We start from the raw sequence: 27,001 nt of genomic DNA, 5'->3' as shown, positions 1-27,001 counted from the left end.
AAGGAGACAGCCGATTTGCCAGTATTATGTACATATATTACTCAGTGATTTGTACATTTGAACGGGGCCGACTGGTTTGCGAAGAAAATCAAGTTGGCATTTCTGAGAAGCCGTCTCTATTAAAGAACTTTCAGTCACGCTGTTTGCGGGCACGTTCAAGATCTCCCTTGCTTCCTTGGCTGTTCTCATTTTTAGCTCTTCTTCTTCTGTCCTGGGCTTGAAGAAGAAACTGTGCCCTGTGAGACAACCAAAGCCAAAAACATAAATGCCACGCTAATCCACACATCCCAATGCCTCAACATTAGAGCCCTCCTGCAAGATTTTTCAATAACTTCGAAATCTCTCTCACTAATGCTGCTGCACCGCTAAAGTCACTCCGGCAATAATACAGTCACAACCTGAGAAAAAATGTAAGCCCCGCCCACAGAACCGGGAGGGCCCGTCCTTCACTCGTGAAGTACTCGAGCCGCAAGTACTTTTTCTCGGCTGATGTAAATGCTACGCATATAAAGAGTTAAAGGTCCGTCGTTATTGCCTAAAACATTATGTTTGGCTGCACATAAATGCCAGAATCCCGGACGAAATTTACCGGGACATTCAAGTTTACGACCTACAACCAGTGACCCAAATGTATGTCTGTATAGGAAAGTCTCTGAGACGCTCAGAGCGCGTGACATCGCAAAAATGAGTAAGCACTATTGGGTGGATCGAATGTGCGAATGCTCTGTGGGAGGGGCAGTGATGGCTGTTGGCGGAGCTGACATCTTTCTTAAGTTGTGACCAAGTATAGTAGTACTACGCTAAACACAATAGCCAAAGTGAACTTTTGTTGCAGTTGTTGCCTTTACGCCAGCTGAGTGGGGGCATGCATGTTTGAAGTACTGAAACTTCAATATAACGAACATGGATATAACAAATTATCGGTTATAACGAAGTAAATGAAGAACAACCTTGGTAAGTGGTTCAATATCGCTTATAACGAATTTTCGGATATAGCGAAGTTATTTTCATGTCAAATGCGACTTTGTTATAATGAGGTTTAGGTGCAGTAAAGACTAGCAAAAGGACTCAACGCTCATGAAGAAAAGATGGTAAAGCTGTGAATACCATACCTTCGCAATTTTCGAAGTTCTCCCTGACCCGGTTACGACAGCACGGCTTGCAGAGATCGTAGACACACTTTGTACACTGCGAGAGAACGAAAATTATAATTCCACGACGAAGTGACTATCACAACCTGCGCTACATTTATTTGCCAAGATCGTGCACGTTCCCTTCAGAACATGAAAAAGAAAAACTAAGACAAAAAATGCAAATCCTTTCGAAACTGTGCATCACCTTATTTATCTTCTACTAGCAACATTCCATTCTCATAAATGTCTCTAAGCGAACATGGTGTGGAGTTTGGCATCACTCATTTTGCGTACCTATCATGCTGAAGTTGTCTTGCTACCCAATAGCTCGCATTTATGCTCAGACATTTGTCTTGGGGCACAGCAAGGCCGTAATTACAATCAGGCCTTGCTTTAATGAAGTCACATCTAATCACCTTTTTATGTACGTTTGTCCGCGTGTTTGTACGTGTGAGCGTACATACTGTACACATGCAAATTTGAAAAAAACTCCGGGTGGAAGTGGGGGTAAGCACACTCCCTGTTCCTGCCTGGCTACACCAATGTTAAAACCCCTAGACTGACACTGTCTTTCTTGTCTCCCACTGTATGGTGTCGATGCCAGTTAGCTCAGGCACAAACGAAAAGTTCCTGCAAACACCTACCCTTGGGTTGGGGCACTTGGCACAGGGCATGAACTGCTCGCGATTGGCAAACGCCTTGCGAGGGTTCTTGCGCAGCCGCTTGAGCTGCTTCCTCGACAGGCTGAGCAGGTCCAGGTCAGCGGGGCGCTTGATGGCCGCCGTCATCTCCAGCAGCTTCTGGTACTCCGCATTCAGGTCTCGCTTCGTCTCCTGCGACACCTCGGGGCTGGCGGTGCAAGAAAAATAGTAAAGAAAAAAAGAAACAGCAAAGAAAGAAGTTGAGAAAGTCAGCGTGCCTCCGTATAGAATGCAATGGGCTTCCTGCAAACATCTAGGCATGAAGAAGACAGAGACCACTGCAGACAGCACAGGCACCAACTATCAAACAACTGTATTCATTGCCAAACAGGTGCATATATGTACAGTACGGTCCACTGTTAAAGGGAACACTCGAATGATCACCTTTCATACTGTTGGCCCCCTAACTGCAAGTGGATGTGGAAAAATTGTCCTTGCACAGCACTAATCTGTCAAAAGGAGTCAGAACTGTCGATCACCGGTAGTCTTATGCAAATATAAGCCACCCTGCTTTTACAAGGGAGCGAAATCCGGATGTACCATGCATGTAAGTGTTCCCTTTAACAGTGGACCCGTCTGTACAATCAAATCTCATTATAACACAGTCACATCTGACACAAAAATAACTTCTTTATATCCGAGAATTCGTTACAAACACATGTTCTTAAGACTCAAAGGTAAATTTGGCAGACGTCTGTCTGGTTGGGGTAACAGAAACTCAAGGAAAAAGAGAAAGTTCCAACCAATAATAATAATACTAATAATGATAATATCTGGGGTTTAACGTCCCAAAACCACCATATGATTATGAGAGACGCCGTAGTGGAGGGCTCCGGAAATTTCGACCACCTGGGGTTCTTTAACGTGCACCTAAATCTAAGTACGCAGGCCTCAAACATTTTCGCCTCCACCGAAAATGCAGCCGCCGCGGCCGGGATTCGATCCCGCGACCTTCGGGTCAGCAGTCGAGCGCCATAACCACTAGACCACCGTGGCGGGGCAAAGCTCCAACCAAGATTTACTTTTAAATACCAGAGGTTTCTAAGCTTAACCGGCATCTTCTTCAGGGATTAGAGGGGCCGAGATGTACCGTACTTATATATGCATTGGACACTGCTCTCAGTCAACTGTCAAGGCTTACGACAAGTCTCAGCAAACTTTGCACGTACGTCAAGAAGGCGTGTACAGGTGCGGTACATATCGGGGCTTCTTACCCCAGAAGTTGATAAGGCTTTGAAACGTAAGGTATTTTAAAATAAATCTTGGTTGAAGTTTTTCTCTTTTTTTCCCTTAAGATTCTTAGCACTGCATTAAAGGCAAGGTTATTTATCATTTAGTTCGTTATAACTAGAGCTGTGCGAATAGCAAAACTTTGGGTGCGAAGCGAATTCGAATATTGAGGTGTGAGCGCGAATCGAATCGAATATTTTTCGAATATTTCTAGAATATTGTTCGAATACTTCGAAGCGAAATTGCAGAAAAAAAAGTTAGAGAGGATTCCTAAACATATTCTTATGAGATAGCAACATGAAAGTGTTTCTTTTCGCTAGGTTGATAAGCACTGGCAGGGTGATGTTTCATAGTTGTCTTATCAAGAATGAGGCAATGTAGAGGCCGAATCCTATTTATGTACATGATTTGGTGCAACAAAAGTGTTGCCGACAACACTTTACACGTGATAGGTAAAGATGCCATTTCCTCATCCTCTCCCCCTCTTTCAACGTCTGTGGACGCCAACTGATGTGGCGGAGAAGGGTGTGCTCCCTTCAAGTCCGGGGTTCCAAATCTGCCTCGTAGACGTCGATATATAAGAACATCTGGAATTTTGGATGCTAAAAAGTTTCGGCGTCCGATTTTTCAGACTTTCTGCCCAAATTTCAGGCTCAAAACAGCATTAATTGAGCCCCCAACTCTGCCACATCTTTCATCTCCATGTTGGAACCAGCGTTTTCTTGAGTACATTTGCGACCGTAGCGGGGCTTGAAAGGCAGCTTTGCCGCAATACTGAGGTGTGATAAGGTGAAGCATATTGAAAATCTAGGGACCACTTCCAAACGGACGTTGACTGTCTCTCGACTAAGTTCGACCGTAACGGACCTTGAAAGGCAGCTTTGCCGCAATACGGGGATTGAGGAGGTGAAGCATATTGAAAATCTAGGGACCACTTCCAATTGGACGTTGACTGTGTCTTGGCAATGTTCGACTGTAACGGAGCTTGAAAGGCAGCTTTGCCGCATACCGGGTGTGATGAGGTGAAGCATATTGAATATCTAGAGACCACTTCCACTCGGACGTTGTCTCTTAGCAAAGTTCGACCGTAACGGAGCTTGAAAGGCAGCTTTGCCGCAGTACGAGAGTGTAATGAGGTGAAGCATATTGAAAATCTGAAGGGGTCACTTTCAATCGGACGTTGACTGTACTTGTTTTTGGGAAGTTCGAATAGTTCGAATAGTAAAATTCCAGTGCGAATCGAATCGAATAGCAAACACTATTCGAAAAATATTCGAAATTTCGAATATTCGCACACCCCTAGTTATAACTGATAATTCATTGTATCGAAGTTTGACTGCATACACAATCACACCATCGGGGCATGCACACTGATGCCATCAACTAAACAGTGTTGTGTCTAAAACCATCATGTCTACAATGTTCTTCGTCTTTGTATTTTTTGCAGCTAGGTGTTTGTATTGATATGTACATGACAAACTAGCTCAAACTAAAGCCCTGCCACAAAACAAATCAGCCAATACCATGCAACATGTATAGTATCAGATTAGTTCGATAAGTTTCTTAGCATTTTGAGCACAGCGCACCTCTTGTCAGATCACTGATACCACCTTCCCCTGAGTGCACCTCAAAACGCTACACGTGCGATCATTAAAGTCATGACAGAACAGCAGCCCTTTACTAAAATACTACTCTTTTTTTTTCTATACTCAAGGCACACTCAAAGTTGCATCCTAGCAAGCTTTTAAAAACTATCTTTTAAAAATCTGGTCAGCTGGGACAGGAACATAATACATAATCAATCATCTTCACTTTAATGGTTCGATGAGTGACGCCCTAGTACCATAAGTGGAATATTCTCTCCTCCTCCCCCTCCCCAGTAACTCATGCATAGTCTGGAGGGATAACCGCCAATGTACTTCAATCTAGAACGGCCAAGATGTGGCAAGTGATCGTTCTACCTTCTTTCATTCCTCTACATCTGATCACTTTTTTACAGTTAGATTAAAAATAGCTAGGTAGATTCTTCTGTGCTTCGCTTGGCTTCATGTGGTTGTGTCCTCCCCCACCTGTACCTTGAGTGTTCTCAATGTAAATGTTCACACCTGTACTTTGCAACGACTCTGCTAGCAGTAATGAAACAAAGAAAACCAGCCCCTGATTCAATCCCCTTCTTTCATTCTGCTAACACCACGTAGCATATAAACCCCCACCTTGGCCTAACGTACGGCTGGCAGATCCAAGGCGGGAATGGAAGGTCGGCCTGTGGAGAGTTGGGATCCGGATCCCACGTTTTGTCCTGCGATAAGGAAACACACGACATTGAATAGCTTATTACCATCAGTGAACAGCCACAGAGCAGAAAGGCAGGAAGCGGAAGCCCAAGTTTTGCGCAAAGGTAGCACTTCGCAGTGCAAGAGGCTTGACACCATGTTTGGGTGCACCGCTTGTCCACATGGGCATCGGCAGGGGGGGGGTGCAAATGGGGCACTCGCCCCACACCCAAGCTACACCAGCGCTCACTCCCTACCCCAGCCATGGTGCAACACAGGTTTGCACCCCCAAGATAAAATTCTGCCAACTCCCATGCTTGTCCAGGACAAATAGAAACTTCCAAACCTTTGGAAGTTCTGAACTTTTGTCCAGAACCAACCAGTACGTATGACAGGTAATCTGCAGCAGCGCTACACATAACAGTGCTGATTCCTAAGCAATGAAACAGTGACACCATCTGTCATCGTTGGTGCAGAACGTGGCAGGCAGGGAATTTCACTGTTATAGTGAGAGATGACGCTACCGCAGCATTGCGGCAACGTTTCTCGTACTGGAATCAACATTTCTTGTGCGAGACAATGAGCGCGCCTACAAAACAGGCAAGCAGTGGAACCAAACATCACATTAAACCATGTACCCCACATCACGCCACCACCTGTGAAAAAAACTGAGGCGGAACTAGTGATTGACTAGCTAGGAGAGTCAAGAGTCATGACTCTGATTAGTCATGATGACATTTAGTAGCAGGTTATACCGCTCAGCAACATTGCGTTTAAAAGCCATGCTCTGGACGCACCTGAAACCGCTCCCTCAGCGCCTTGGCGACCTCTTCGAAAGTCTCGACCAAGCTCGCCTTTGCGAGCTTTTCTCTCAAGTCCACGTTCTCGGGCATGGTCATGCTGAAGAGGACAGAGAACCAAAGAGAAGCAGAGTAAGTTGCGCGACCGTGCAAGTCGCATCCAACCGCGGGTGGACTGGTGCAATTTTAGAAACATTCTGCGGATTTAGTGTCAGAAAACGTTCCAGGGCCTCCCTGATTTGGGTGTTCTCCCTGTATACAGTAAACCTCGTTAACTCGAACTGCATATCTGAAAAATCGGCTAGTCGAAGTTTCCGCGGTACCGAACAATTTCCCATAGGTGCAATGTATGATTGCCCTTTATCTCGAAGTTTCCGTGCCACTTCGGTTATCTCGAAATCTCGACTGAGAATGGAACCAAACTTGCCGCTGAACCGTTTCACAATACTAGCGGCAAAATGTCATACGTTCACAAGGTTCGCGCGAGGCTGCCGCGTTTACGACGAAGTGGACACTGTTCCGAAAGTAAGTCAAACCTAGCGGCATACCAACTTTGTCAAGCAACCTGTGTCACGCTGTGACGATATAGACGTGCACATAAGCAGGCCCTGCAAAATAGCTCGGGTCGTACACGTTGTTGTTTACCGTCAGAGATGCGACTTCAGCATTCTATTTACGCAAGGCACGTCGCATGGATTTTTTCGTCGGCCGTGCGAGTGGTGAGGATAACGCCACCAAAGCAAAGCAAGTCACTGATGCTGCAAAGAAGGTAGCGCTAATCGAAGGAATGGATTCGGCTCGAAGTTTCCGGACGTCAAAACGGCGCTGAATGTGTGGCATCGTGCAAGAGGAGCCCTTTCCAGTCACATCGACAGATAATGCCGATTCTCTGGACTTAGCGGTAGGCTAAACTGATCTAGCCTGCACATCAGCTGGTTGACCATTTTCTCAGCCAACAAAACGTGGCGTCACGCACAGTGATCGCGGCAGCGTCGACGCAGCTACTCGCGGGGTGACGACATCCACGAAACAGAAACATGCTTCGCTTGATGCAAAATAAATTTGACTGCAGCGGCGCGGATGATCGGCACATGCGATGTGTTAAGCAACTCGAGAAAGCTTTGCTAGGTGCAAGTGTTACTGAGAGCAGACCAGTCCTTAGTCGGTCTCTCTGCACTAAATAAAAAGTGCCGAAAAACAGCTGGTTAATAGCGCTGGTATGTCATTATTTTCTCAAAACCTTTACAAAGAGCCAGTTAGCGCTCCTGTTAGAAACTGGTCAGTAGGGATAACGTTTCTAGATAGAACTGAACTTCTCAATGGAATTTGCCCAACTTTGCTTATCTCGAAAATCTGCTTATCTCGAAATTTTTCTGGTTTTTACTACTTCGAGTTAACGAGGTATTACTGTATATGTACTACTAGGATGCATTCAGCCAGCCTTGGGAACCGCGAAGACGTGCCCCGCATAACTATGGCTCTGTGGCCATTTGGTATTGCCACTTATATCAAGTCGTGTCATGGCCTGATACAAAACACAGCCAGCCGTGGATCAGGTATTTGAATACTGTAGAATGCAATCTTTCCATAGCACTGTCAACACGCACTGCACTCATGTGGTGCCTCGAATCCATTATCACATTTTGCAGATACACTCAAACCTCGATATGACGCACACTGATATAACAAATTATCGGTTATAACAAAGAACAGTCTAGTCATAGATGAGGTGTTATGAATATACGTTTGTAACGAATTTTCGGATATAACGTAGTTATGTTCGCGTCAGACGCGAATTTGTTATAATGAAGCTTGTGTGTACCTATCAGAAACGCTGCATTACTACCTCCCCAATTCACGAAGACAAAATGACTGCCCGAGAAACAGATATTGTGGCAAGAAATAGCTGCAAGAGAATCTACGCAAATTCAGAAGGCCTGCTTACCAGTGGTGGAGTAGCTTGAAGCAGTGACCCCTGATGTACGAGGTTGGACACGGATATTGACGGACCAGCTCCAGATATTCCAGTGCTGCCTCCCAGACAGGACGTTGAGTGCCGGTGAACAGGTACGGATTGTGAAGGTTGCCCTCTGAAAACATCACCAATGTGTAGGGCGTTAAAAATGGATGCAATCGAAAACATTCCAAGCGAGCACCGAGAATGCACCCACAAAAAAAGTGCGCTTGCCTACGAATAGAGCAACAAGTGGCTAGAAATGCTGTGCACTTGAGATCCCACTTTTCAACATCACAGCAGGTGCACCTGCCTCAGAATGTGATAAATGCTACTGCATTCAGAAATGCAAAAGACAATTTGTATGGAGAAGCAGATGATTTAAAGCTCCTACAGTGCCTCCATGAACAGTAAGGCTATTATGCCTAACTTTCACAGTTCGAGAAATGATAAGATTTCCGAAAATACGTAATGTCAGCCTGCAGCCAAAAAGAGATGAAATAACTACTCCTGGGTATCCACAAAAAGTTACAGAGGCACATAAGTCTCCCTACATGCAATGAATATGAAAGCATGACACGTCTGGGCAGGTGAACCATATTGATGTCCATGTCAAGTGACATTGTCTCCTGACGTCATTACTTGGTCATGTAACCTTGAAAATTGACGGTCTTATGCGGTCACATGGCTATATCACATTGTCTCATAACGTCATCACTTTGCCATGTGACCTTGAAACTTGAGGTTGTTATGTGGTCACATCATCACTTAGTCATGTGACCACAACATAATCACTTTATCAGGCGCTCAAATTCAGTCAACCCAATTTTTAAATTGCCAGCCAAAACCCCGCGCGACGCCATCACTTGGTCCCGTGAGTTTTTTTGTCTTCAAATGTTGTTGTTAACGAATGCCGTATTTTTTGCTTTGTGGGGCATATATAATGATTTCGCATGAAGGTATCTGCTACTTGCACCAAGCCACAACGGCCCCTTGAGCTTAATGTGCTTGAGAAAGCTGCCACTCTTGGTGCAATACACACCTATATCAGAGCAACGCAATTAGAGGATCAAAATCTCACCGGCCGACATGACTGCGTCCACTCCAGTTTCCTCGAGGCATCGCAGAGCATCGTGCAGATACTGGATGTTTCCGTTGGCGATCACAGGGATCTTGACACTCTGCCTACAGAAAGAAAACACACACACACAATCAGAATGCGAAGGTAATTATATAGGACATCTATCGTTACTCCAACCAAAGTCGTTGGAGGGGTGCTTAGCTGCAAAAGCAAATCAACCTCATCAAAACAAAGTCCCTTCCGAGATAAAAACACCGTAATTATACAGTAGACTCTCATTAAATGAAACCTGAAGGGACCAGGAAAATATGTTCCGTTTAGCAGGAGTTCCGTTTAATGAGAGACGTACAGGGGTACAGAATTCAAGAACAAAACCAATTATATTAGTCAGTTGTTCCAGCGATACTGAATGAAAATCAGAAAAAATTACGAAAACATTGAAATTCTACTCGGAAGACACGACTGTTCCGATAAACAAAGTTTATTTCACATATTTTTGAACAGCTGGCTGTATTTTTGGAGGAATGTTAGTGCGCAGCGTCAAAATTTATGAGTACGATGTCAACGAACAAGTGTTCCTATTACGCCAGAAGCAGTTCAAAGGAATGAGTAACACTTTTAAGTAACACTTCAGTGAGTAAGCCACTTGCATGGCTGATTGACTGACTCGTGGAGGAGTTTAGACCTCCTAACTGTGACACGGATTATCATCTGGTCGGGAATGCTCGTGGTCAGAGGTAAAGGAAGGCACCGACCAAATACAAAAAGAATCATTTTAAAACAACGGACGTTTCAGCTCCAGTAGGGGGGGGGGGGCTTGTTCACAACGAAGCATTGACAGAAAAGGGGGGTGATTACGTACGTGCAAATAGATGGCACAAAACAGCATGCATAAAAGGAAGGAAGGCTGCCATCAATGCAGTCCAGCATGGTACCAGCAGTTTGTATTTAGCAATGACTCGAGATGAAATTGCAAGGTTAAATCGCTTTCAGCAGCTAGTACTGGCCCAGTCAATATGGTGTCCTTTTAATACAGAATGTCCAGCAAGAGCATTAGAAGACACTTTCTCTATTTCCACATCATAGCAGCATTTCTTCACGTGCCTTTGGAAATCTCCAGTCTCGCTGGTGTTGACGTGATTATGCACAATACACAATTGTTTTTGCATTCCCCTCCTCTCATCAGAATGCAGTAACTGTGACTACGATCAAACCCGTGACTTCTTGATCAGGGGTACAACGACGTAGGCACTAGGCTACCCAGAGCGGGCACTCGCGGAAGAGTTTAAAAGGAAAAAAGGAGCTCACTTGACTGCCCTGATGTGTTCCCAGTTTGCGAGGCCAGTGAACGGCCCTTTCTGGTCTCTCGTCCGGCCGTGGACAGTCAGGACCTGAAATCAGTAATGGAAATAGCGATCTTTCCACTGTGGCTACACAACCAATGGCAGCCTCGGAAAAATTTCAAGGGCTGGAGTCGGAGCCATGTAGACCACTAGAACGATTTCATTCATGATAATGCCTCAAAGAAAGAGGAAAAAGATTAACTTTTCAAAGTTTAATACTTCCAAACTGACTGTTTCAGCATAATGCAGGATAACAAGAAACCTGTTGAAGGATATAAAATGCATCAAACTAGACAAAGACGACAGGTCAACACGGACAGGTGCAAACATGAACAGCTGCAAACTTGAACAGTCGTCTGCGTCGTGTTGTGCGCATCTTATTTCCTTCAACATTGTGAACCAACTAGGCCAGCAAAAATTTTTATTGAACAACGAGAAACCTGTGCAAGACAAACCTGACATCCAGCGGCCTCCAGCATCTTGGCGTACTCGACGGTCTTGTCGACTTCTGGGAACACCCGCACTTTGCACGTGATGGGAATCTCGAGCTCCGTGTGCAACTTGTTCACTGCGAGAGTGGTCGAGGACAAAACATGCAACTGTGAGGTAAACGAAAAGACCATCCGTTCTTTTCTATGAACTGGCTGTGGCAAATGCAGTAGAAGACAGTAACAAAACCGTGGCGTTAATAGTCACTAAATTTGTGTGACCGGTGGAACCCATGAAGGGAACGGCGACAATCACGTGATTTGTTTGGAACTGCAAAACGTAAGCAACTTAAGTGAAGGGGCAGAAAAAACTGCCCAGATGTGCCAACTTGGGCTACTCAATGAATACATTGATAGATTAGCTGTGCTCAGCAATTAACACAATCAGGTAGCAGTGTCAGCTTAATTAAAGAGCTCATTCATTAAATCTGACACTTGCAAACTGACAACATACATACTCCTTGAGATGGCTTATGTTTACGGAAAGCCTCCCACTTGGAATAAACTTGCTTTCTCAGAAGACAGAAATATGTACGTCAGGGTCAGTGTGATGTAACTATGTTATTGTTTTGATTCTGAATTAACCCTTAGCCTTCAAAATTGGCTAGCGCGAAAATCGACAAGGACTAAGAAGGAACACAGAAGTACAGTACAGGTGCCAATTTTGAAGATTATGAACCAACTAGCCCAACAACGTATACTATTAAGCTAACCCTTAGCCCTCCCTGATTGGCCGATAGCTTTCGGGCCATGCCTGTTTTGCCTGTCAATGAAGTGCCGGACAGAAACCGCACATACCCGCGATGTCGAAACGATGGACACACAGAGATTTCGCTGAATTACTTCAACCAAACTTGAAAATATGGAGAACAGCCGGGGAGTTCCCCTCTTTAAAAAGCAAAATGTAAAATAGCGGCAAATTTCATTCTGAAAGAAGTTTTTTTATTCTTTTGTGTAATCTGTTGTCATAATCGTAAGATGTTACAGTTAGCATGAAGAAACAGTAACGGATTTATACTGTACCCATTCTGGAAAGGAGATCCCACTCGTCCTGAAGGAAAGCCCCGTAATGCCCGGCACGGGCAATGGCCTGGGGGCAGCCGAGGTTGAGATCAACAGCGCAGCACTGTCCCACCACCATACGGGATGCCTCGAACAACACGTCAGGGTCGTTGGCACAAAACTGCAAAGAACGTGTGATGCTGTGTGGTTAGAATCTAAGAGAAGATGGAGACGATGTCATCAAAAGCGGTCAATAATAATTGTTTGGGTTTTACGTCCAAAAACCACGATATGATTATGAGGGTCGCTGCAGCGGAGGGCTATGGAAATTTTGACCATCTGGTGTTCTTCAACGTGCACCTAAATCTAAGTGCGCGGGTCTCCAGCATTTCGCCTCCATCAAAATAAGGCCGCCGCTGCCAGGATTCGATCCCACAACCTTCGGTTCAACAGTCAAATAAAGAAGCTTATGAGGGTTGCTGCAGCGGAGGGCTATGGAAATTTTGACCATCTGGTGTTCTTCAACGTGCACCTAAATCTAAGTACACGGGCCTCCAGCATTTCGCCTGCATCAAAATGTGGCCGCCGCTTCCAGGATTCGATCCCACAACCTTCGGGTAAACAGTCAAATAAAGGAAGCTATAGCGATAGAAAGATTGCGTGTTAAATAAGAGGAAGGCCTTGTGTAACTGCTTAATGTACGGATATGTGGATAAAAAACAAAACGGACAAGGGGTAAAGACTGACGTGAAATTATCAATAGTTGTCAAATAATGGACACCCCAGAGAGACAGTGGTATTTCTTGAGAGAAGAGTAAAGCCTGATGCCCGCATTATATCTGTCTAGCATGCAGTTAACAGCTAAACATCAGTAAGCAGTGTTGAAACAGAGGAGAATGAATAGAGAGACGACATTGATATGCGGAAAGAACTACAGTGCTTGAAGCTGACAGCTAGCTTGGTTGGCATGAGGTGCTCTGCAAGTGCTAAACACACTTGATGGGAATGTTTCAGTGAGCAGATTTGCATTCCACAGCAGCAGTGTACAGTAAACAGGAACAAGTAATGAATGAAACACTACTGGAAAATAAATGTGACATAAGCTATGACGACAAAAAAGACCGAATTCGTTTGATTCATCAATCAAGATTTGCCTTCTTCTGGTTATTTTCTTTTTTTTATTTGGGGGAGGGGGGAGGCTCATTTTCCAGCACCCAACGGCTGGCAGCCTGGCATGTCACATCGGGCTGAAAACCAGTACGCATAAACACGGAGCCATACAAAATCACGGCAACGCAAATTTCACCTCCCGATGACGAACAGCATCCCGCGATGCTAAATATGGTTAACAATCCGAAACCCAAAACAAGCTTTTGGCGGGCTTGGGTATCAAATGAACCACACGAAAAAACTGTGGCACTGCACATAATACCGAAGAACTGAATGGGATCACAGCGCCACTTCTAGATCGTTCATTCTTGCGGCCCAACAACAGTATTTCGATGTCGTCGTAAGCAACCTTGCAGGATGTCGTTCACACACCTGAACTATGAGCGGGGTGTCTTCGTCACAGGTGGCCAGGGTTTCCTTTCGGTACTTGGGGTCCTTGAGAAACACGGCCGCGTGTAGCATGGGCGTGTAGCAGAGTTGGGCGCCGTGTCTTCGACTGAGCAGCCGCCAGGCCAGTTCGCTCTGGTCCACCATCGGCGCGACGACGAACTTCGGGCTCTTCAGAACTTTCGTCCAGAACTCGTAGCCCGACAGTTTCTCGGGCATGGCGGTGGACTGGTGCGCTGCGCTGTTACGAAACGAAAACCCTAAACTACGTCTGTTTACTTTAGAAACGCACACGTGCAACGCACGAGCGTGCACAGCGCGTCACGCCAATGAGCTGCGGTAGCTGCGGGTTGCGGCGGCTGCTGCCGAGAAAGAGTTGTTAGTTGTTTCTGCAGCTGGATTGATCTGGATCGTTACTGGATCGCAAGTAATCTACTGCGTAACATCATGGCGGCAATTACGTCATTAAAAAATTTCGCGGTGATTATCATGTTGTAGGGCAAGCGCACAAGCGGTATAACTTGTACAGCATAACCGCATTTGTACGTTAAGTATAACAGTACAGTTGATGTTAGTCTATTGGGATGTTTGGGTTCAATCGGTGGTCCATTAGAGTAGTGTTTATTGCGACTCGTTTCGATTTCGTTAAACAAGCCGCATCTGAAGCGATCCAAAGCCCTTTCTAGATCCACAATGGCAGCGCACGTGGATGTCAAGCGGGTACGTAGTGTTTGCAACAAAATTAAGAAGTCGTTTTGCTTCTGACCGTTACATAACTCTTTTCTACTCAGACTCAGAAGCGTCACCGTACCTACTGTCAAAGCGATCGTGCGCTGATAATCGCGTTTCTTTTTTTTTAGGTTGTGGAGTCCATAAAGGCACTCCGGACCGTGGAGCGCAAGCATCTGACCAAAAAGTCTGTTAAAAACATTCTGGACGAGGACACAACTCTGGAGCATGACGTCTACCTCCAGTTCACCCTGAAGAAGATTCCCTACAACAAAAGTACGGAGTGGATCAAAATGTGAGTCCCCCTGCAGGCTTTCGAAGGATCTGCGACAGTGTGAAAACGGTGTCTACTTCGATTGGGTTGACATCCTGCGGGAACTGTACTGAACTTTTTTTTTTTTCAGAAATCTGCCACACAGCCTGACGACTGACAAGTCTGAAATCTGCCTCTTCACCGGTGACCTCGACAAAAAGGACAGGCGAGCCGACAGCGAGCTCACGGTCGATCACTACAAGGAACTCCTGGCCGATGCTGGCGTCACTAGGAACATTGAAGTAAGCACCAAAAAACGTTGCAGAAAATCCATAAGCATATTTTGATGAGATGAAAGCACGAAAGCGTATCTTTTGGCTTGGTTGTCATTACGGAGGGTGGCTGCAACCTCTGCTGTGGGGATACCCCTCTCTTACGCCGCGACTGCTGGTGGTTGCTGCGGCATTTGTTGGCGCCGGCGCCAGTGCCGGTTGGGAGAGGTCACGTGCTTTCCAGTCACGGCTTTGGTCAATTATGTTCAGTGTAATATTTGCAAGAAGAGCACCACACAACGAAAAAACTTTTAAGTGGCAGTGGTGAGCCGATTGCAGATTTCCAGTGAATTCTACTCTCACAGCAGTGCTTAGTATATGACCGTTGTGTATGTCTGAAATTATGCAGCTGATGTTGCCATTGGCAATATGTATCATGTTCACGTGCGAGGAAAATGGTTTATTGATTGATTAACTCGTTCGTTGATCGATTTTTTATTTCTTCAGAGCTGCAGTGTAAAGCAGCCCACAGCATGGCTCAGTATGTCTCAGTAAACAAGCGTTATCCTGCCAGAATACGGTAGACTGTCGTTAAACGGAACCTGAAAGGACCAGGAAATTGTGTTCCATTTAACAGTTCTATTAACTGAGACATGAACAAGGGTGCAGAGCTCAAGTACAAGACCTATAATATCAGAGGCAGTTGTTCCATTTAAGCAGCAGTTCCATTTAAAGGGCCAGTAAACAGCCCCACGGTCCAAAATGTGTGTGAAGCGATAACTGAGCACTTGTACAATGTGAACATGTTGCCGCAAGAATTTTGCGAATAAGTGCTGTAAAACTTCGGCTAATTTCGGTTTCTCACTCAGCCTTACCACCCTTATCAGCAGCGAAGAGGGGGTAGCCTGTCATCGTGATTACGCCCACTTTGGTAACGTAACAAGACGTCAGCGATTACGTCAGCAATACGCAGCCAACAATCGAGCAAGGCTTCCTCCACGAGTCGCTCGTGTCAGTGCAGTTCTAGGGTCCTCCTAGTGGCGCGGTGACAAAGTGCGGTAAATGCGCGGCCAAAACCGCATAACCACAGGGCCATGGCACCGTTTTGTAGTGCAGAGGACCAATAGACGAAGTCGGTGGCTACGTAAAGTTGCTCATGGGCAACTTTACGTAGCTGCACATACAAGGAGGATTGGACAGGCTGTGGAGAGGGGCACGGGAATTGTTTTTCGAAATGGAGCGTCTGCGCGGCGCTCCGCGCTGTGATATCGATAAAATGCTATCGCCACGGCTTTCTGCATGAATGGGCAAGCTTGGTTGGGAGATGTAAGAAGAAAAGTCGGAGCCTGTTTACTGGCCCTTTAAGAGTTTTTTGTCTACCGAGAGTCTACTGTACTTCGATGATGTCACGACCCAGAAGACTTCTCCAGCTGCACTGCCCCTGCACAAAGCAGTGATCATACGATTTCATTTTCCTTTCAGATCATACCACTGCGGCAGCTGAGGACAGAGTACACTCCGTATGAGAGCAAGCGCAACCTCTGCGCAGGCTACGATGTCTTCCTCGGTGACAGCAAGATCCTGCCCCTGTTGCATCGCCTGCTTGGAAAGACGTTCTTTGCCAAAAACAAGTATGTTCGGCTTTTTGCTTCGCTGCTGGACTGTTTCTTCACGCATCTTGCTTGTCTGCAGACACACTGTGCGCTAGGCTGCTCACTGAGCTGAGTATTTTGAACAGGGAAAGGGCTGTACAATAGGAACTGAAGTTAATGACATGTTGCACTCTTAACTGTACCTGATATGTTACAGATTTTGTAATCCTTTACCTCATGAATTATTTTTGATAAACCGTTCCCAAATTGCTGGCATTTTCTCAGGCACCCGTCTCAAGTGATTCTGTTATATGTACTGTGTACAGTGCCCAGAGGCTGAGACACGACGTCAAAACTTCAAGTATAACCACTGGTATGCGTAATTGCCTGAGATAACCGCGTCATGATCTACGAATCTGGCCACTAAAGGTGATTTTGGCTCTGATATAAGTGTACAAGCCAATATTAAGCCGATGGGACATGAACTGAAGACAGTGTCAAGGAAGGTACGTGCATTACCTAGCCCTAAATTGCTACTTTTCAATCTGTGAGAACTGTGCATATAATTTTTCGTAAGAGCCTCCTCGCTCTACTCGCATGTATTCCCCTCTTTAATACTATTTTGGAAGTTCCATAAACTTTCTTGTGTTTTATCCCCATTTTGTCCAAAGAATATATGTTATTGACTGTTCCTGTATGTTCTCATCATATTTATACATTACTGGCACTTCTGATGCTCTCCTTGTACAATATACAGGGGTGAGACAGCTGCGCATATTGCGCATTTTGATACGATTCCGTTTTCCTGCGCCAAGCTGCTCCGAAAGCATAAAATTGCAAAAATTGCGCCCAACTGCGCCGAAACGACCCCGCAAGCAAGAATTTCAAGCCTGCATCAGTTTCAGCATGGGAAACGTAACTTTAGAAGCAGTGCCAGGGATACGTTCGCAGAGCATGTTAACGCGCCCAAGCGTCCTTCTACGCGCCTTTGTAATGGAGGCTTCCATAGTGCTGTGGGTAATCGCCTCTGAGTGGTTGTAAATACAGTCAACTGCCGATTTTTCGGACTCCCTAGGGACCGCGAAATCGTCCGAAAAATCGGGCAGTCCGAAAAAAAACAAATTCATGCTTTTTATTCCGCTTAAGCGGTCAAATCGCCACAGCCACGTCCGAAACAGCTTTAATGCCTCCCAGTACAATTATCAGGCATTTTAGTGCGCGCCCAGGCTCTCGCAAATACATTCGGTACCTGCCGCGAACCCCGCTTAACTACGTACGTGCCAACCGCCACTTTTACATCTCGTGATGAGCGCCGCTGATAACAGCAAAGCGCGGAATAGTGGTGCGATCTTGTACGCGTTCCAAAATAAACACGAGGCGTGGCATTACATCCAGCCGCACGTGATCGCAAGTGACCGCACGCGATTGGTCAATGCAGGGCCGTGATGTCTGTCGCGGCTCACATGGGCCATTCGCGTGCAGCTGGATGTAACGCCACGCCTCCGTGTTTATTTGGAATGCGTACAAGATCGCACCACAGATTACGGCTATCTCGCATGAAGCGTTTCTAAACGATGACGCGGAACACAAAGACTGTGACGGAAGAGCGGACGACTCGTCCGGCATTCCCCGATGCGTGTGCGCATATGCGCACACATCGCCGAATCGCCGCTGATACGCAGCATTTGCTGCCGTATCAAGCCGATCGTTTCTAGTTGTGTGCAGTACATCGCCAACTAAACTGACGCCGTCACTTTACTGTTGCTGTATCGTACGCACGCATTTATCATGAAAGGGTTCGTGATGCGCACTTAGTTCTTGACCGCACACGGGCGCGGCAATGGCGAGCTGGTTTCGTCCGCGAAGGCAACGCGTCTATGCGGCGCACTAGCGGTCTCGCACAAAGAGGCAGCAGGAATGGCGGCGCGGCGCATTTGGGCTCTCGCCTATTAAATGCGTGCAGTACGCATGCAGCTGCGCTAGGCCACGTGCTACCGAGCAGTTAACTGAAGATGCTTATCGTAAGGGTTGTCAGCGATTAAGTCGTACCGGCGCGTTGCCAGCTGCCGCCATCACGCCTCCGTGCATTTCCGCTGCTTATCCGTAACATCGCCGCACGGCGCCGCGATAGCGGCCCCTTTGAATTTCTGGTCTGCTTCACCCCATAACGCTTCGGCATGCGGCAAGCTGACTTTCGGACTCTGCTACTGTCGCACACAGATCGACTCGCGTACGCGCTGGTTCAAACCTAAAGATGATTGACGCGGCAGAGGTGAAGGCTCCAATAATGCCTTTCGGACCCACAATTCGGGCAGAAAGTCCGAAAAATCGGACACCGAAGAGTTTCAGCGTCCGAAATTTCGGACGTTCTTATACATTGACGTCTATGGGGCTGGTGACGGTGCCGCGATAGTGTCCGAATTTTCGAGCATGTCCGGAAAATCGGGCGTCCGAAAAATCGGCAGTTGACTATGTGACCTCCCCCCCCCATGCCTTCATCGGTGGCCGCCATACCGCTTTTGTTCTTTCCTGAGTTACACGTGAAGGCATCGCCGCAATCGCGTGCAGTAAGAATCGTTCATTGACCATTCAAAGACCTACTGCTATGTGACTACAATTCTTGTGCAATCGTTTTTTTATTATTTGAAAAAATGTGATGTTTTTTCTTTTTTTATTTTCAAATGTAAAGTGAACCTAGTTAAAAACTTTTTCATCTATTTCATATGTTGTTACCCGGGTTATATAAATTGCGTAGTTTGTAAAAAGTAGTGTAGTTCATACCTGGCAATAATCTGTTAAAAAAAAGCTTTCTCCAAAGGCCTTTTGAACGTTATGTGTATTCTAAGCCGATTAAAATGTGCGTTTCTTCCTCCAAGTTGCTACAAATTTGTTTTTTCAAGCTCCAAAACGACATAATAAATCACTAACTGCTCCCAAACAAGGTTCTCCTGCTCCAAATTGAAATTTTGCTGCTCCCAAAACTGCTCCCAAATCGATTTCAGCCGTCTCACCCTGATATATATATGCTTTTCACAAGTGTAGCTCCTCCCACATGCAATGTCCTACCTAGGACCCGTTACGTGCTCTAAAGGAAATAAATATATATGCTGGATGCACAATATACATAAGTAAAGGATGGTCTAGGTTCATGTTGATTAAAAGAAATTTGTAATTCTAGAGTTTCACATGCCGAAATCACGATACTATGAGGCACGCCATAGCGAGGGACTTGTCTTGACTCTTGATCATGTGGCATTTTTTTAACATAAATCTGCACGTGCACATACATCTAAGTACATAGGTTCTCTTGCATTTGGACACCATATAAGTGCATCTTCCGTGGCAGGGAATCAGACCAGCGTCCTCGAGGTTAGCAGTGCCACAAAGCTACGAGAGCGAGTAGATGTCAGTAAGATTCTCAAATGCAACCACGAAATGAGTTCGTGAGCGCATGGAAAGACGAGGACGAAGAAGGACATGACACACACATAACACTTGTGTGTGTGACCGCCTTCTTCATCCTTGTCTCTCCATGTTCTATAAGCCTCACAATGTCGTACCAACAAGCCCAAAACACTACATTACTGCACGAAATGAGTGTTGCTCCTGTTTTCAGGCTACCAAGGCGCATCGACCTGTCCTCAAAGCACCTCCGGCGCGACATCGAGGCGGTGTTGTCCTCCACAGAGCTTCCACTTAGGGGAGAGGGAACAGCGAGGTGGGTGTTCACTGCAATTTTTCAACGTAACGAACTTCTTCCACACATTGCGCTGATGGCATTGTGTTGTGCCGCTTTCGTCTAACTGTTTGCTGCCGAAAACCTGCGCAGCACGGTGAAGGTGTGCAACCTGGCAATGAGTGACGCCGACGCGGCCGAGAATGTGATGGCCGCCTGCGAGGCGCTGGCCTGCCGCCTGCCTGGAGGCTGGCCCAACGTGCTCTCACTGCACATCAAGACCCAGAAGTCGCCTAGTGTACCCCTCTACATGTCATTCGGTATGTCACCGAGGCCGTCTCGTGCAGTCAACCACAGTTAGCATAATTTGGCACGTATAACCCGCACCACAAATTTTTTTAAAGAGATACTAAACTGAAAAACGATTTTTCTTGTATTAGTAAATTACTCTTTCAAAGTGCCGAAAGCACGACTCTTACCGCGAGAAGGCGCTTGGTGAGCGAGAAAATGCGCTAAAAGGAAATGCGGGTGGCGACACCACCTTGAAATTCCCGCACCAAACGTTGTGACATCATAGATTTTGACGGCATCTGCTTGGTCCTACAATGTTCTTAATCAGTAAAACTGAACTACTTTGTCCTCTGAGAGAACCGTAGACTTAACATACCAATTTTCAGGAAATTTTATTGAGCCAGTGTCACCAAAATAAGGAAAATGCGCTTTCAAGTCTGTGATGTCACGTGCGGAGATTTTGGCACGAAATTTAAAAGCAAAACTTTGACATTGATCTTCTCCTCTATTAATAAACGTATGATGGTTAAATTTAACGATGTTAGAATTGTCAAAGTACAATTTATCAATCTAAACTGACTCATTGTTTTGCTTTAGTGTCCGTTTAAAATGATTCTGGCTTCGGCTCCCCATCTGTTTTCAGTTTAAACTCTGCTACTACGTCCCTGCTGAACATTAGGTTTGTAGACCAGTCAAGCTGCCCATGGGCAGCTTTTATCTACAACCCCTCCATCTGTCTTGTAAGATGGAAAATAAAAAAGTCACAGTTTCGCCGCAAGGGCGAAGCAATGAATGCGATAGCAAGGAACTATGCTATACGAAGTGAGGCTCGCCAATGGATACTCTCAGTTGAACAGCGCTTCTGTTGCAAAGGCGGCCGAAGCAGCGAAGGAAACTATCGTGCTTCAAGTGTTGAGCTGTTACACTTGATTGTTCGCGCTCATCTTCTGTTTGTTCGTTTGCGGCGTCCCTGAGCTCGAGTGACATTAGTACGCGCCGTAACATGAGCGCGGACATCACGGTAAAGCGTGAAACATTCCTCTACCCTGCGCCACGAGAAAACCGCGCGAGCAGACAGCGGAAGGGCAAGCTTCTCCCATGCGCAATATAGAGAAGCGAGCGAGCTCTCCGACGACTTTTAATGCGCCGTCGGGCTACTAGCGCAACCGCGCTGGTAATGAAGAAACGCTTATATCGCCTTCTGTCTCAGTCCGTCCAGCGCTAAATGGTGTGTATTAACGCTCGCCGTTAGCTACGTGGAGGATCTGCGTTTCGTGGCGTAGTGGATAGCGCCGCTCGCTGCGGAGCAAGAGGTACCTGTTCGATTCCGCGCTTCGGAAGCATTTTTCTGAGTTATTTTCTTTGGGGCCTTTATATATATATCATACTTATACATATACGGTGCATGCCGGCGGCGACGGCGACGGCAAAATCCAGCCGAGACTGTCATATAATTGCTATCGCAATAAAATTGATTTCGATGCCGGTGTCACACAGTGCACCTTCATCGCTAACGAGCCAGATTGTGATTGAATTGCTCATTGGCGATTGGTTCTTTTGCACAAGTTGCGGATGAGAGCCATTCGCAGTTGAGAGGTTTGATCCGGATCGGGCTACATCGCGATTGCACTTTGTGACACCAGTAGAGTTGGCTCGCATGGGCGTGCTAACTGCTGTCATTTTTTTGCTTTTGTAATAAACACGTACGGAAGCAAAGCCTGTTGCACGCAGTGCAATCGATCGCACCTCAAAGGAGTGGGCGGTGAACCATAACTCTCGTAATTCTCCATAAGAATATTGCAATTACAGCCGAACATACTGTGGCCAATGCAGGTGGTACCTTTTATTAACACTGGCACACTGCGTACTAATGGCCACGTTTACTGCCTCTCATCTATTTCTACTGTAGTAAAACACTAGCGACATGTAGTAATGTTGACATGGGGTAGTAAATACTGCAGTTACTAACATTGTACTACGTGTTTTTTGTAAGAGTGTAGAATTAATTGGCCCATCTGTACTCGCTTGCGTCTGGTGTGACAGCGCAGCGTTTGAGGGTGTTTTCGCGACAGCGTACAACAACACTCCCCTTATCACTTCCTGCTTGTGGTGTGTGCCACCTGTTATTGCCGCCGCACAGGTTCGCGCAATGAAATTCGCCTGCCCAAGCCACGAGAGCCGGATGACGACGTCGAGGGAGACCTGACGACCATCCCGGGAGCCCGCGTCACGGTCAAGCGTTCGGGCCAGGTAACACTTCACAAGGGGGCCAAGGATCTCACGGACGAGACGCTCGGTGACAGGAGGCTCAGGCGCTTGCTCGAGATCCAAGAAAAGAGTGCCGAGGAGACCACGCGCAAGTGAGTGCTGTGGAACTGTGTGTGCCAGTATTGCAATGTACTCGGAAAAATTACATTCGAACCTTGTCGAAGCGGCATCAGGACCATAAATTAGTTTGTTATATCCTATATTCATTGTACTAGCAGAGATAAAAATTGACATTGTGGCTCCAGCACAAATCTTAGATACAAAAATGCATTATTCTAGGCTTCAAACCCACTATGAACGAAGTAATTCTTACCCATCTCCTTGCGGCATTTCAATCTAATACGATTTCGGTGGCGCAACCAGTCAAATGCGCGTTTTTTTGCCTGCTGGATGTCCAAAAGTTCTGCATGTCCAAAAGTTCCGCAGGTTTCTTAGCCACATTTTTGAACAAATCTTTTATGTCACAGCCACATATTTAAAAATGTGGTTGTGAATTCTCTTTTAATATTTATTTTGCTTTTTACGCTACTTTTCAGTTTTGATTGTGGCACTAACCAAACATTTCTTCGTTGTGGCCAATATCGCGGCAGCTGTTGCGTTTTCGGTTTCTTTATAAAAGGAATAAATGCCACTGAAATGAAGCGAGACCAACCAAAGTTCATATTTAGTTCATTATATCAGTATTCATTATAGCTGTAGTCTTCAAACTGCAACTTGAAGAAGGCAATTCTAAAGAATGGAACGATGACGAGAGGAGACAAACATGGTACTACGTTTCTCTCCGTTCGTCGACAGTGCGCTTTTAGCACTGCTTTCTTTGTGTTGGCAAACTGTGCCAACTAGCGCAATTCGTTATGCCAAAGCATCAACTTGCGCCTGCCTCATATTTCTAGTTCTGCGCTGCCACTAAGCTCAGTGATTTAAATTAATAGGTATTTCTTTTTTTCATCAAGGTTTCATAGAGACAAATGAAAATCATACAGTAGTACTTGCATACAGATAAACCTCAATGTAACAAGTCATACTTGCAGTGAACCTATCTTTTACACTATTGCGAACTTCATTGCGTGGAAGTTTCTCTTTCAGTAGTGAAAACGACGTTGCAAATGCCTATGGCCTTCTTGTTCCCCTACATTTAGCGCACATGCATTCGTGAAGGTATCAAGTGCAATTTTAGAAGCAACACTAAGCAGTATCAACAATTACACACGTTGCACATAAGTTCTAACACCTGGATTGCAACAGAAAGAATGACTATCCTCATGTATCAATGAACAAAATGGACTTTTCAAATGTCAGAACAATCTGTCTGTACATGCAAAGTGCCATAGAGATTAGTGTTTTACTTTTTTAACAATCTTCATGTTTAATGTTGGTACAGTTCAACCAAATTAGCTTTGTTTTTCTTGCTGAAACTTTCATACAATCAAAACAGCATCGTAAAAACTACTATTTTGTTAAATCGAGATAAAGAATAGGTGCATTTTGGTGGAAGTACGAAGCAGAAACGAAAAAGTCAAGTCACATCTAAGAGTTCGTTCTATGTACAATATTGTGCTGGGAGGAGTTGCTTTGTTCTCCGCGACTTCCTGTGAAATCGACTCCTCTTCTGCAGGTTCGACAAAAAGGCCAGGTGCCGCAAACTGCTCATCCAGAGCACCTTGCGGAACAAGAAGTCGCGCAAGAACCGGCTCAGGGCTTCCAAACTTCCAGCGCCCCAAAAGAAGAAGACCACAAAGACCAAGAAACGAGTCACGAAACCGAAAAAGAAGGTTGCCAAGCAGAAGTGATTGAGCAATAAAGATATTATGTAGTTACAGTCGTGTCTTCAGCTTGTATGTTCCAATGCTGCATCCATAGTGATGTGTAGTTCTTGTACAAATTTAAGCATGCCATCTTCATAACATATCTAACAAAATACATTGGCACATCTTAGCATGGCATTTAAATCACGTCACGAGGCCATTTTTAGGTAGGTCCACAACAGCGCTGTGGTGTCATCATTTGACCATCGGAGGTTAAGAATGGGTGGTAGAGACCCAAAAAATTGTGAAAGAAAAAAGTTTTTTTGTTGCATTATTGAAGTCTGCGGCTGTTCTTTCACATGTAAAGCCTAATTTAATTCTTATGATATCAGTATTTGACTTGCAATGTAGTTTTATGCGACGTGTACGACTTGAATTTGAATGTTTTTTTGGTCACTTTGGTTTGCCAGAATGATTATTTACATCTGGTTGGAGACCAACGTAGCTAAATATAAGAAAACTCTGACCAAGGTAAAAGATTCAAAATTTTAAAAGGTGTTTCAGCTCCCACACAGGAAGGAGCCTTGTTCACATTTCAGCAAACGCCATAGTATGATCTAGAAGAGCTAGAGCTACAATTTTGATTTTCTGCATATATATTTCCAAAATTTGATACTGTTGCTTATTTTATTTACAGTAGCTATCATGTGAACACTTAGTAACTGATTAACTTTAATGACCAATTATGACTTGATTGGAAAACTTAGCAGCAGTGCACTCATTACGTATTCTAGTATATCGAAATATTTGCTTTCTACCGAGCTTTTTTCTTACCCCAACTGCCTCCAGAAACTGAGTGGCAGCTTTGTCCACCTTCTGAATTAATTAACCTACAAGAACAAATTATGCATATTTCAAACTGGCATGAAAAACTGAAATATACGTACCTTTATTGTGTTTGGCACTGCTGCAAATTTTACACTAATAAATGCAGAGCTTGTTAATGCATTTAGCTGGGCTAGTTGGTACTGATTGAATGCTTCCATAATGTGAGCGAACACACATAGACCGTGTCATTCTGTGCAGTCTGTGTGTGTTTGCTAGTATTATAGAAGCGTTAAATGCAGAACTGTGTGCACAGTGCAAAAGGTGGGTACTTTTGCACACCTTCACACAGAACTTTCACAACTGCGCTACATGTACAAGTTTCTTTTGAGTGCCAAAAGAATCGCCAGCACACCGTACTGTTACTGTACAAGCTAATCCAGAATGTCAGGTCATCACTATTCCTTTTTTACCACCAGTTATTTCGTAAAATAAAGCAAAGATTTGATTAGATCAATCTCATTGCATACATGTACCCTGCGAAAATGGCAACTACATCAGCAGACAGACTTACTCAAGAAGCTGTGTCAGTACACGAAGTATGTTTTCGGCAAATTGTGCTGTACTACTACTACTGCTGTCATAAAAGATTCACCTACAACTACGATACTCCCTAACGCGAAATTTGCTGTATTATTCTGTACATGTGTTTTCATTTTGTACATCAGCTAGTGCAGACAATCTGTCTCGTGCAGCATTGTGGCACAATCTGTCCCTTGTGGGAGCGCAACTCCCTTGCAAATCTGGACAGCACACGCCAGCAAATGGGCACGATTCAAAGCAACCATTGCAGACTGACCTCTCAGATAACACACTGCTCTGGCACTCTCTCATAGTCTCATGCGGCACTCCGCTTTCCTCCTCACGCTTTCACCATCCTCCTCGCGTTCGCTTTCATTTTTCGCTATGTTTGTTCTCTTGGTTATGACAGGCGGGGCGCACCGATGCTCAACACAAAAATAGGCGCCCGAGAGCCGCACTCTGAAAACTGCACACATGGCATTATGCTGCAAATGATCCGGATGGCACTACCGTATCCTTGTTTGGAAGAACTGTACGTTCTGTTCAACATTGTTACAGATGACACTGTTGGATCACTTCGTACGGGACAGGCAAGTACAACGGAATGATCAAGTTGCAGATTTCGAGGGAGGATTCATTGTACTATAATTTCTCTTTCAAGAAATTCGTCGCAGACACTGGAGTTTCACCAGGACTGTGCATTTTCAAAAATAATGTAGTTGCATTTACACAGTTTCACAAGTAATATATTTGCATGTAGCAATTACATCAAACAAAATGGAATGTGAAATGCTGCCTCAGTACCAAGTAGGAAAGATTTTGCTCGGACACTTCTTTGCACTCTCCCACTGCATGCTGTCAAGTGACAAATTTACAACAAAATGTTAAGCCGCACTTTGAAACCTGCACCCAACAAATTAAAACTAAGATAATTTTTAAAGCAAGTTTTGGAGGCAGTCAACAGGGTGCTAGGAAGTGCCGAGAGATTGTGACACTGCCATCAACATTTTGATGGGTTAGCATTGGGAGAAACGAAATCAAAAAAAGTGTGCAAGTTTGCCTGAAGTCTACTATGTGAAGGGTACCATATTTACTTGTGCAATAGCTGCACCAGAAGTGAATGTTGGCATTTACTGTATTTCTAACATGTCTTTCACATTTACTGTCAAATGACCACCAGTTTTTCGGGGGAGGCTTTGGTTCAAC

General features: G+C 45.2%; 2 protein-coding genes across 2 annotated transcripts; one reads left to right on the top strand and one right to left on the bottom strand.

The window, feature by feature from the left end:
* LOC119376411 (tRNA-dihydrouridine(16/17) synthase [NAD(P)(+)]-like) lies at positions 1–13,959 on the bottom strand. The gene is made up of 11 exons (XM_037646242.2): positions 13,548–13,959; positions 12,027–12,186; positions 10,971–11,083; positions 10,481–10,563; positions 9,173–9,276; positions 8,083–8,227; positions 6,135–6,237; positions 5,278–5,363; positions 1,778–1,982; positions 1,113–1,188; positions 1–236 (listed from the first exon to the last, which is right to left on the bottom strand). The coding sequence occupies exons 1-11, from the start codon at positions 13,779–13,781 to the stop codon at positions 25–27; spliced, it is 1,521 nt and encodes a 506-aa protein (XP_037502170.2). The 5' UTR covers positions 13,782–13,959; the 3' UTR covers positions 1–24.
* Positions 13,960–14,208: 249 nt separating this feature from the next.
* Positions 14,209–24,450, top strand: LOC119376415 (ribosomal L1 domain-containing protein 1). The gene is made up of 8 exons (XM_037646245.2): positions 14,209–14,282; positions 14,423–14,586; positions 14,696–14,846; positions 16,299–16,447; positions 20,025–20,126; positions 20,238–20,404; positions 22,516–22,735; positions 24,259–24,450. The coding sequence occupies exons 1-8, from the start codon at positions 14,256–14,258 to the stop codon at positions 24,431–24,433; spliced, it is 1,155 nt and encodes a 384-aa protein (XP_037502173.1). The 5' UTR covers positions 14,209–14,255; the 3' UTR covers positions 24,434–24,450.
* The last annotated feature ends 2,551 nt before the right edge of the window (positions 24,451–27,001 follow it).

The sequence above is a fragment of the Rhipicephalus sanguineus genome, unplaced genomic scaffold (genome assembly GCF_013339695.2).
Source record: "Rhipicephalus sanguineus isolate Rsan-2018 unplaced genomic scaffold, BIME_Rsan_1.4 Seq1190, whole genome shotgun sequence".
NCBI classification, from domain to species: Eukaryota; Metazoa; Arthropoda; class Arachnida; order Ixodida; family Ixodidae; genus Rhipicephalus; species Rhipicephalus sanguineus.
The sequence above is the reverse complement of the archived record's forward strand: the minus strand, read 5'-3'. Positions and strand labels throughout refer to the sequence as shown.

Excerpts from the sequence above, each read along its gene's own strand:
- LOC119376415 (XM_037646245.2), top strand. The coding sequence starts at position 14,256 with ATGGCAGCGCACGTGGATGTCAAGCGG. Across the intron at positions 14,283-14,422 it reads CGCACGTGGATGTCAAGCGG|GTTGTGGAGTCCATAAAGGC; the intron begins GTACGTAGTGTT and ends CTTTTTTTTTAG. Across the intron at positions 20,127-20,237 it reads AGGGGAGAGGGAACAGCGAG|CACGGTGAAGGTGTGCAACC; the intron begins GTGGGTGTTCAC and ends AAACCTGCGCAG.
- LOC119376411 (XM_037646242.2), bottom strand. The coding sequence starts at position 13,781 with ATGCCCGAGAAACTGTCGGGCTACGAGTTCTGGACGAAAGTTCTGAAG. Across the intron at positions 5,364-6,134 it reads CGCTGAGGGAGCGGTTTCAG|GACAAAACGTGGGATCCGGA; the intron begins GTGCGTCCAGAG and ends TCCTTATCGCAG. Across the intron at positions 237-1,112 it reads GAACTTCGAAAATTGCGAAG|GGCACAGTTTCTTCTTCAAG; the intron begins GTATGGTATTCA and ends GTTGTCTCACAG.